Source organism: Lepisosteus oculatus, chromosome 6 (assembly GCF_040954835.1).
Source record: "Lepisosteus oculatus isolate fLepOcu1 chromosome 6, fLepOcu1.hap2, whole genome shotgun sequence".
NCBI classification, from domain to species: Eukaryota; Metazoa; Chordata; class Actinopteri; order Semionotiformes; family Lepisosteidae; genus Lepisosteus; species Lepisosteus oculatus.
In genome coordinates, this window is record NC_090701.1 from 17813923 (window position 1) to 17826169 (window position 12247).

The 12247-nt window shown below is 37.3% G+C and overlaps 1 protein-coding gene across 3 annotated transcripts in view; it reads left to right on the top strand.

The window, feature by feature from the left end:
* The first annotated feature begins 557 nt into the window (after positions 1 to 557).
* nebl (nebulette) overlaps positions 558 to 12247 on the top strand; it is a 116864-nt gene continuing 105174 nt past the window's right edge. For 2 of the 3 annotated variants that reach the window (XM_015354569.2, XM_015354570.2), the window contains exons 1-2: positions 562 to 869; positions 5232 to 5326. In XM_015354569.2, the coding sequence (XP_015210055.2) occupies positions 801 to 869; positions 5232 to 5326 (164 nt within the window). In that variant the 5' untranslated portion in view covers positions 562 to 800. Of the gene's footprint in view, positions 870 to 5231; positions 5327 to 12247 lie in introns of all 3 variants that reach the window. The other variant, XM_015354571.2, reaches the window with a different exon arrangement.

Genomic DNA, 12247 nt, shown 5'->3' on the forward strand with positions numbered 1-12247 from the left:
GTTACTTTCTAAGTATCTAAGGAAGTTTGTTTTTCTTATGTTAACATTCAATTGGCAATTTCTCCAGAGAATGAAGGAGGAATGATGTAGTGTAAATAGTCCTTTCAGACTGAGGGGTAGTGGTTTTGAGAGTTAATCAGTAATCCAAAATTTGCAACTGATATGTCCTATGAAATGTGTGGGTGTTAAATATTACTATAACGTCTTAACTAAACGTTATTTCGGGTACACAACTCCACGATATGTGTTCAATATGTTGCTCGATTGCAGTTACTGTATATCTGCGGTATTTTCTTGAGTCCGGCAGGAGTAACATTGTAATTCCTAATTTTAGAATGGACTAATTTTTCCTATCGGAGCTTGGTATTATTGTTCATTCGCGATGTCATGCGGTATTATACGAACACAAAAACGCAGGAATAAAAAACGAACTGTACTTGTTTAGTTCTCATTAGCTTCGTCTTGCTCTATTTTTCGCTTGGCCTATAATATACAGTACTGTATTACGTGCTCCCCAGCAGTTCTTCCAATGCAACGTTTTGTCGTGGGGGCTTGGCTTGGCTTGGCGCTGTGGCGTAGCTGAGCTACAGCTCTGTACTGTGGATGCTGTTTGGTGAGTCACACAGCACATCTCTCGGAGCAAGTCTACACGTTCATTTGCGGCATCCAGCGATTGCAAGCATTGCAACTGCGTAAACTGTCAGAAAACTGTTGTTTTGCAGCGTGTTATGTGAGGCTACGCGTCTGTAAAAGCAGCATCTCTGTAGTTTCGTCCTGTACTCGACATAAGGAAATTGAAAATGAACCCTCAGTGTGCGCGCTGTGGGAAAATTGTCTACCCAACCGAAAAAGTGAACTGCCTGGATAAGGTAAAACAGTATAAACGATACTTTATTGGTTTAATGAATTATGTTTTGGTGCAATATGAGCAGTTTTAGTGGTTTTCTAACTTCTTGTAAATAATGTTATTAGTTAGGGTGTGCGTTTCCTAATGCAGGAATGGGGCACTTTAAACAATATCTTACATATCAGTGAGATGTAGTATTGAACGATTCAGTCGGTAAAATAGCTTAGTTATTTGCAGGGTTAATGGAACAATAATAAATATGCAGGGACAAGTGTTTGGATAATGATGCTTCTGGTGTTAACGCCGACTTAAAATACACAACAATAAACCGAGAGAGAAAACACAACCTAGCGCGTACCTTACAAACACATTTGAGTTTCATCTATAGTACTGATCTTGGGTTATTTTACTGCTACGCTACAATCGGAATGTGCTTAGTAGCGCACTGTACCTTTGCATGCAAAACAGCATTGGTGTCACCTGGCTGTGTGACAGCAAAAGATGACGAGCAGGTTTTCTTACAATGCATGCCCAAATTGTGTGCATTACAGTAGTCATGAAGCTAACTTGCACCTTTTGTTTTTAGACATACACAACACTAAAGCTATTGCCTTTGCGTTGCCAAGTTATCTCCAGAGCTGGTAATTAAACATTATGTAATAAGGGATTTTGCATTATTGATGCTTTAAAGGAGCTGTAGCATGCGCGTAAAAAGATGTCATCCTGAAAACGACTGAACTAACCGTCCCCATGTTCAGACACCTGTGGTTGCTTGTGAATGTGTGAAATATGAAATAATCAGAAAGGAACAAGGCTAGTATTAAAAAAAAATAACAGAGCGGTGCTTACGGTATTTCTCTCCCAATTTAAAAATGTCAGTAATTTTTGGGGCTCGTAAATCATCAATTATTGCTTATTAAATAATACTCCCTTTCTCTACCTGACTGTGCTTTTCTTCTCCTTTTGATGGTCATACCCTTTTCGTTCTGGCTACTCTCCTGACCTCTTCAGTTCTAATGTTTGTGAGTTTTGCTGCCCTGGAGAGAGATTTTAATTTAGTTGAGAAACCCTCCTCCAGTCTTCTGCCAAGCAGCAGTGCTTCAGATTATTCTGTAAATGAATAACACGACGGAGACAAGGGTGACCTGAGCTTCTCTGCCTACATAAGCTGCTGACTTCCAGTAAAACTGGAAGCTAAATGAGATTTGTTGCCAACCTGCAGTGAGATAATCAGACTCTCTATTCTAACAGTACGCTTTTATTTTTTAAAAAATAACATCTATCCAGGTGGCCATTGTGAAGTTCCTGTCTTGGAGTAACAGGGCCTTGTTATAGAGTTGATGTGCCTGAGTCTCTTCCTCCTGGCAGTATCCTCTGTTAAGCTAAGTTGCAAATGTCCTCTCGAGCAAAACACGCGCAGTGTGCCTAAAGAGACAGAGGCGTGCCTTATGGGCTCTTTGGCAACTGCATTTAGTCTGGTGAGTTCAGAATTGGGATGCTTCCAGAGAAGGAGACTACTTTTGTTAACAGGGACCTTAATTTGAACAGTTTGCATGCTGTCTCGCACATTAAGAGTTCCTTCAAGGTGTGGGAGTGCTTTGCCGTTTCTGGGCCTGGGAAACATTGGGAGTGTTTAAAGCCAAGGAAGTACAAGGATGTGTTATTGACTGTAGCAATTCCCAGCGGTCATTAGTTAGTCAGATTCTGTGTCACATTTCAGAAGGCTACAATTCCGAAGCGCGCACGGCCAGGTCAACAAAAGGAATTTTCCTTCTGTTTTGCAGATTTTTTTGTGTTACAATTTCATGACAAGTATTTGGAGGAAGGCTTAGGTAGATTCTTAGAAACCCTTGGCAATCATGAATCCTTCCAAACTTCAGTGTAATCCAAGAAGGAAAAAAACAATAAACAGGAGATACATCAGCATCTTAGTCAAAGCATTATACATTTGTCATACTGTAAGGCAGTGGTTCTCAAACTGTGGTACGCGTACCGGCAGTGGTACGTGGAGTGTCGCCAAGTGGTACGCCAAATGACCGTGTGCGCTGAAAAATCGGGACGGGTTTTCATATTTTGTATTTTAATATGTGTCGAATACGCAGCCTACGTACTACGATACAGTTCGCGCTAATACTTCAGTGGACACAAGAGATACTCTGTAATTCTATACCACTCTATAGGAATGCATGCTACGGATGCAAGTGACCAATTGTGTTTAAAAAAAGCTACTGTATCTCCAACAAATAGGGAGAAAGGAGAATGTGCGTGATTTCGGAACTATGCCAACGTTCTAAACACAGGAATGCATAGAAAACGTGCTACAAACGCAGGTAATCTTGTGAGCACACGAAAGCGTGATAACAGAAAAATATTTAAGAACTGTTCTAATTTAAGAAAAATACACCGAGCGTCTCTGTGTTTCGCTCCCATGCGCATGAAATAAAAACTTTAAATACGGAAATAAAAACGGAAACGCGGAAAAATGCAAGCTTGCGTATTGCTAAAGCAGGTAAGCTACACTATTTTTGAAGAACCTTATTTACCGTTGGCAAAAGAGCTGACACGTATTATGTGTAGAGAAAAATCTGCTAAACAGCTCGACCTGATGCCCCCCTCCCCCTGAAAGACACAGTCATTCATAGAATTATTGAAATTAAGGATTATATCAAAAGTACACTGATAGAGCGCGTTAAGATGAGCAGATGTTTTTCACTGCAATTAGATGAGTCTGTAGTCGATTTGGCCAATTTGCTCGTTTACGTTAGATACAAGTTTGAGGGCATGTGCCATGAAGACTTTTTGTTCTGTAAACCGCTACCAACAGGAACTACAGGAGAGCACATATTTCAGCTTCTGAATGAATTTATCGAAGAGAATGGCATCGACTGGAAAAAATGCGTCTGAGTTTGTACAGACATCCACATCCACCGCGAGAACTTTGCCGTCAAGAAAATGCCTGACGATTTAATATCTGTTAGACTCGGTTGTTAATTGTATCAAGGCTCGAAAAATTAATTCACATTTGCTTTGCTCAACTTAATAGGCTCACCCCTCTCACTGGAATGGTGCTTTTTTATAAGTTGTTTTTTTTTTCTGTAAAACACTTTGAGAAGCCACCTTTAAAGGTGCTATATCATATAAAGTTTATTATTATAATATTTATTATATGTATGTGTGAGAGTGTGTGCACACGCGCTCATGTTTGTCATTGAGAATTTCTGGGGTTCCTATGAGATGATGACTTGTAGGTGGTACTTGGATGCTTTGGTTGGATTAGGGGTGGTACTTGGTCCAAAACATTTGAGAACCACTGCTGTAAGGAAATCAGTGGCAAGATCTCTGCTACCTTTCTACAGTGCATTTTACTTTCCCCGAAGTAAACTAGTTCTGAAGCATATTATATTTTAAGTGTTTCTTTGGTCTTGCATTGTTTTATTACACTGCCTAAGCAAAAGCCCTTTCTGATATTTTTGTTATATCAGAGGTGGAATCGGAGGTTTACCAAGATAATGTTGTGTCAAGTCAGTAAAACATTACTATAAAGATCTGATTGAACATGAGCTAGGAAAACAGTTCTGGCTGACTTGGTCTCCTTTTGGATTAGTAAATCTCATTCCAAACTTGGCAGCTCAAAGCAATTAAATTGAGGCTCCTAATTTCTGCAGCCAATTATTATTTTGCATGTAATATAAGAATATTAAGATCTCTTTAGTGCATATGAAAAAGGAACGTCTGTGATTAGGACAACAATTGTAGTATCTTACATTTTGCATTGATGTACAAATAGAGTGGAGCTATTCCAACCCATATTCTAACATGGATGGAGTCAATACTGTGTATTCTGGACATTTATAAGGGGGCAGGGTGGGGTGGTGGCTCTGTGGCTAAGGATCTGAGCCTGTGGCTGGAAGGTTGTTGGTTCTAATCCCACAGCCAGCAGAGGAATACTAATCCATTGTGCCCCTGAGCAAGGCCCTTAACCCCAGCTCCTCCAGGGGCGCTGTACAATGGCTGACCCTGCGCTCTGACCCCAAGCCTCTCTCCCTGTCTGTGTGTCTCATGGAAAGCAAGCTGGGGTATGCGAAAAGATGAATTCCTAATGCAAGAAATTGTATATGATGAATAAAGTGATCTATCTATCATTTTCTCTATTCTTATTCTGTGTGTGTCTAGCTTTACAGAGTTAGATAAGGCATATATTGCACGTTATTCCTTTGCCTCTGTTGAGGCAAAAGACCATAAACTACATTCGCAATTTAGAATAGTTGTTTAATAAGATCCTCCAAACTTTGCCGATCTATACTAAGTTGATCCATTTGTGTTATTTGTGTACGACTTGAATAGAAGCAAGCAGTTATTTCTTTTTTCTTTGTCTCTTTTGCAGTACTGGCACAAAGGATGTTTTCACTGTGAGGTGTGCAAAATGACCCTTAACATGAAGAACTACAAGGGTTATGAGAAAAAACCATATTGCAATGCGTAAGTACTTTTTTTCTTTAAACAGACGTCTTGTTTAAGCTCTTTTGAGTTACAAGCTGGGGAGAAATGATCATTTGAGCTAAACATATTACAGGGACATCTAGGCACATGTTTCAGGATAGGCTGCAGTGAAATATTTATCAAGATATGTTCTGACTGCACATAGAAAGTGAACACACCTTAACATGTCTTCATGATTAAGTGAATTTCAAGATGACGCACAGGTGTAGGACTCCTGTGGTATCAATGTGGATCAATAATGAGCTCTCCAAAGGGACTGATTTGTTTTGGTATTTTTTTATTTAAAAGGCGACTGATTAACTTCATTGTCACTTCTTACTTTTAATACTAGCAAATGACTTGGTTTTTACTTTTGCTGTGTGTGAACTTGGCACATTCCTGTGGTCCTGTGACAGATTTGAAAGGCTTCCCTGACTTTCTGACCTGTAGCCAATTACAACAGTTACAATTCGTCTATAAGCTTAAGCAGCTCACATGATCAGTGCTTATTCCAGTTCCTGCAGTGTTTAGAAAACTCAGGCCTAAGTTCTACACCACAGTGTTGCTGAATATAAAGTAGTTACAAAGGCATGCTTTGTACAACCATAAATTTGTACATCATATTTATTCTTAAAACAATAAAAATACGCATTTTCAAAGCACTTTAAGTCATCCTGTGGGTAGGTACATCATACTGCGTATTTTGACAATGACTACAGCTTTAAGTCCTGACTCATGCTGAACATTAAAAATTGTTTTCAGAATGTAATATTTGCCCTCTCTGAAGCCACTGCATTTGTAATTTATTTTGGGGATTAGGTACAGACCAGGAGGTAAATATGAAAGTGTTTCTGGGTTCTGTGTTAGAATTTTGAAAAAATAAAGCCGCTTATCGGAATGATTTATTGTTCAGTGAGCCAGCAATGAGATTATTAAATATTGCTCTTATGAAAGTAAACTTTGAGCACTTTAAAAAGGGTCAATCTGATCGTAAACATTTTGACAGCTGTTTCCTTTAGACTTCTGCTGGTTTAGACATGCAAGGATTGTCACGTTTCTTTGCTCTAATTTGTTTCAGTTTCAGCCAGTGGTAGGAATAATTGGATAGCAGCCACTGACATCAATCACTAGTAGTTTATTCTTCAAAGAATGTATTTTATGAATGTGCTTTCATTTTAGGTTTACATTATAGTTTCTACTTCTGCTGTTGTATAGAACCTTTACTTTGATGGGCTATGTCTTACAGTGCCAAGAAAGTTTCTGAACTCCCTAGATACAATTGTACAATAATATACAATTATTGTACATTTTGGAGCTAAAATGCACTGCAATTAGAGCTTCGTGACTGTCATAATAAAACATGTAGATCTTTAACTAGTTACTGTGGAATATCCTTGACCAGAAATTACTTCAACTAGATATTTTCAGTAACTGTTTATCACTCTTGTATTGGTTTTTAGGACTTTTGGTCCATTCAACCTTACAGAAGTGTTTCAGTTCTGCGAACATTTTTTTATTTTTATTTTTTTTAATATTTTATTATTTACAAATGTTCCAGTTTATTATTCTTATTCCCCAAACCCTGTCCATTGCTTGTACAGACAAATAACTCAAATATATATTTTATTTAGTCAATGTACTGTATATGTAAAAGAGAGCTTAACATGTTTACAGGTTCTTCACATGTTACAGAATTCATATATATCAGATGGCAATATGATTATACCTAAAATAGCCTCTCCAATATTATTTAATAATAAATAATTCTCTAACATCACCAATAAATTACATAAATACTATAATACAACATTTCAATTATATACAGACTTACATAAAACATGATTGGGAAAGTAAAATATGTTAATTAACTAATATATTACTGAGAACATTATTAGTCTTTACAGAGAACATTATTCTAGTAGTCTTATTGATTGTTAGGTACTTTTTTAACACATTTTGAAAAGGATGCCAATATTGATCTTTTTATATCTTATGTATATATCTTTTTAGAGAACAGTGGTTTCTTTGCAGCTATCATCCAATGAAAGCTGTTCCCATTTGGTATTTTTCTGATGGTTAAGGCGTTAACACTGACATTAGCTTGCATTGCAGATCCTTAGATTTTGCTTTTGGTTTCTTTGTGACTTCTCAGATGTTTTACTGCATTACTCTTGACAGGATAACCATTCCTGAGCAACGTTCCTGTGGTACTGAATATTTTCCATTTATAGACTCCGATAGTGGGTGGATGGAGCCCCAAATGGTGTTTTAGAAATATAGAAATGGTTTTGTAAGCCTCTCTGTTGAGGTTTTTGAAAAAATCGATTAACTTATTTCTGCGGTTCGCTGAAATCTCTTTGGATTGTAGTCTGACATCATCTTTGCACTAACACCTGCATGGTTAAGACCAGACACAAGGTATCTGATCTTTATATAGGACAGGGCTGCTGAAACTCAGTCCCTGTTTACTTGTTACCAATTAACTACCTGCTTGTAATGACCTCATTCATTGTGCTCAGTAAACCAGGGATTCACTTATAATCTCACATACACTGATTCTTAATTGTTCCGTTTTTGTGCTTCATGCTTCATTGCATCTCAGAAAACATTGAATTGGTAGATGAACCGTTTGGTTATTTAAGAAAAGGCTGGCTTTGATTCAATAAGAGTAACATAGAATAAAATATATTCTCCATGATTATATTAGTGATTCACAAACATCTTTTTGGCACTGTATGGTATGACACTGGCAATCTCTGCCTAGATATTGATGTATATCTCAAGTATATTTGGCAAAGAGGTCTTGCTATAGTATAGATCTTCATACTTAATGCACCCATGCTACACATATTGAAATAGAATATACTGAGCCATCAGTCAGGCAAAAGTGAAGATGGAAACTGAAATATGAAGAACTGATTTGCATGGTTGTAAGGAGCTTTCTATTCTGAGTGAAACTGTATTATGAATTATGTGATGGGATCATTATCATTCCTCTTTTAACTGCAGCAAATCATAGCTTTTGCTTGAACCAGGCACAAAACAACACTCATGATCAAAGCTACTCTATGCAAAAGGAACTTTATTTAACATTTCATCAGCATTTTGAAGCATTATCTCACTCCACTCACAAATAATGACTTTAATGTATGCACAAATTGTTGGCTTGTTGATTCAGCAAGATTATTGGTTTAATTTTGGAGGCTCAAGGGGACCAAAACAATATTCTCATAGAATACTGTGCTAGATATTAACATACAGTAGCTGCAATGCATGTATAAAAACCTTCCGCCATTTGGAGTTAGCTGTATCATTACATTTTAAAAGCTTATGTTTTATAATTCATCAATACGACTGTTTCAGTTTATGCAAGAAACCATAGTGATTAACTCTGGAGGCCTGTCTATGCTTGGTATGTATACTTTATGTTGACTCAGAATTTATACATTTAAAAATTATCTCAGGATATACACAGATTTTAGAAATTAATTTTGGTGACCATTAGACTTAAGATGTATCATAGCCACGTTGGTCTCTTGATCACAAACAGATCCCAACAGCATCCAAATCAGACACAAATACAGCCTGAAAAAGGCCACACCTGAGAAAACCACACTCAGGTCACAAATACTCTGTAAAGTGCTGCTAGATTTGAGGGAACTGTTCTATATCGAATAAATGTAACAAAACAAAATCTAAAGTTTTATTTTGCCTGGCAGAAGACAAAAATGATAAGACATTTTCTCAAGGGTAAGAACACACTCTCATTGTTAAATTTGAATCTGAAATTAAAATTGAGTTTCTAAAGATCTCAAATAACTGCTTCATATCTATATGTGAAGGAAAAGGTGTAAAGCATTGGAAGTCTAGATTGGAAAGAGATGACACTCATAAATACAGTAACAATGTTTTCTTTGTTCAGGGAAGATAGAGAAAATGTGTTGATGGCCAAAGCGACATTAAATTGAGATGATCTGTTACATTAGACTGTTCAGTATCCATTCATCAATATGGGAATTCCTAATACTCTTCTGTATAACGCTATAAATAATTGAATTTTTCTTCAAATATATTTAGGTTCTAGCTCATTTGATAGCTAATTGATCTGGTTTTTGCTGAACCCTAACACTTTGTACAAGAATGTGCTTCCTGTTCTCAGTTTAGAAGGCACTTCCACACAGAGTCCAGGCATTCATTTGGTTGCTTATCTCTGAGCTGTTTCCAGAGCAGCGATATCTTTTTTTGTATCATGTTGACCAATATTGTACGTTGAATTCTGTGTATGTGAGGTTAAACGTGTATTTTACAGTTTCTTTTTATTCTACACTCTTTTGACTGTGTAGAAATTGTCTATATTAAACACCTTCAAAAACAGTGTTTCTCATAAGTAACCTCTCCAAGCTCAGTGTTTCCTGTTTGATATTTGGATGTGTATGATCGCTCTTCTTTGAACTGACTGCAGAACAGTAACACATTTTGTGTAACATGGTGATCAAAATTGTGCACAGTATTTTGTGTCTGACTAAGTAAGTAGTCTGACTAGTACATTGCAAAGGTTTGACTACTATAGTATAACAGCAATGATAGCAATGAAAAACAGTGTCCTATTTACTTTTTAACCTCTTGATGATATAATATAGACGTGACACATGTGATTCTATTTTATAGCCTCATCTTATCACAACTCAGAAGCCAAGCAAGGCAGGTCCTAGAGATCATACTGGGATGGGAGGAAAACTAATCTCCTACTGAAGAGTCCATGCAAAGGAAATGATAGGTCTTGCCTGTCTGAAGGGGTTTTGGAAGTTCAGCGGAGGGAGCAAATGACTCCTAGAGCTAACACTGAAATCAGATAGTGTAGAAAATACAGTAAGAACTGTTTGGCTCCAGTTTCCTCCCACAGCCATGAGACATGCTGGTAGGTTAATTGGCTTCTGGGAAGACTGGCCCTGGTGGGGGTGTGTGCATGTCTGTGTCTGTGTGTGCCCTGTAATGGACTGGCATCCCGTCCAGGGTGTATCCTGTCTTACCCAGATTGCTTGCTGGGTTACGTTCTGGCTGCCCTGCGGCCCTGTATCGCGTAAAGAGGATAGAAAAAGGATGGGTGAATGGAACTCTGTTGACATAAGCAGAGAGTTCTATAAATGGTGCAATAATTGATGTGGCTTTTGTAGAAACAGCTGTCTGATGACTGTCAATGGAAATAAGTTCAACTTTTCTGTTTTTAGAAAACACCCTATGGCCAGATCACAGTGTCAGAAGAAAAGGAGTGTCAATGCAGAGCTCATTGCATCTGGAATCATCTGTATAATGCTAATAAGAAAAATAGATTTCAATACACAGACCTGCTAGCTAAATACAGAGGCTTTTTCCATGGTCTTTGGTGCATTTATTTGGAAAATAAATATTCAGGGTTTGGCATGTTAAAGCTGTAATCCCACAGTAATATTTTATACAATATAAATATTATATATCTGGTTTTCCCTATTAGCAACATGGTTTGCCAAGATACTGAGGGGGCAGTGTTTCACGTCAGGTATTTTGTTTAATAGTCTCAGGTAATCGTAAAATGTAATTCATGGCTTTTACAGGCATTAGAGGAGTGAATGAGTCCACTAATAAACTCTGGATCTTGTGTGAGAAATGTAATAGACACCCCAGTATATACATTTAAAGTTCTAATAAAAATAGCTTTTGTTCACATACTGTAAGTCCTAAACTACCGTATATATACACTGAGAGTCATTAAAAACAATTAATGGTAATTTTATAACTTAGTTTATATCCCTAATTGAATGAAACTATTATAAAATTGTGAGGAAAAGAAGATGTGTTTGCAGGATGTTAAAAATGAGTTTGTGTGCTGTATTTTATTATTGACAACATATTGATCTCTTTCTCGCAAGAAAATTCTAGGTTGTCTTTCTGTAAAAAAGCACACAGTGTTGTGGTACAGGTCGGCAAACCACATAAGCTTTTTAAAAACAGCGGCATTTTCTGATGGGAAAATGAAAACGAAAAAAATGATTATTAAAAGAAAACGGCAAAAATGTTTCAGCTTCAAGCTGGAATTCTGTGTGGCGCTGTGCCTGAACCTCAAGATGTGCTTTTCCTCTTTAAAATCCTGTTGAGAGCGTGGTGCTGGAATCTTCTAGTGCCTGCTGGGCATTGAGGGGGCTGGTGTTAGAATAGAGGCCTGTGTCTCCCTGGATTATTACGGACAGCAACTCCCACACAGTTAACATTTGGATATGTACTAAATAGCTTACAACATTGAGCTTGTGTGGAAAAATAATACGGAATTGTATGTAATACTTTTCAAGTACTGGTACGTTGGGCTGGAGTAAGAATGGAAGGTACACTGTACACTGTACTCCCAAACCTAATATAATGGCCTGTGCTTTTCAACAACCTATATTTTGCACTGTCATATCCCTTGGTACAGTATCACATATTCTGTTTTCAGCACTAGTGTGAGGTCTTCAATAAAACAATGTACTTAAAATTCTAATTACACCCTGGAAATATAACCGATTAAGGTCTAGCATCCTCACTGCGTTAAATCCCTGATGATTTTTGAACATTGTGGTTTATAAGAACTTTTTTCTGTAGTGATTTGAGCAAAGTGCACTTTAATTTCTCGGGTAGAAACCGGCATTGTTCTGTTTACTTCTGTAGGATTTTCACATTAATCTAGTGGTTTACCTTCTGCAGCAGTACAACGTTTTTTTGGGGGGAGAATCTTTCCTTTTTAATCTTTGTATTTTAAAGGCCACTATCTTGATAAGAGTGGTGGTGTTCTCTCTTATACAGTTACAGTGGATATAAAAAGTCTACACACCCTTATTGGAATTGCAGGTTTTTGGGATGTAAAGCCAGAAATCAAGATAAATCATGTCAGATGTTTTTCCATCTTTAATG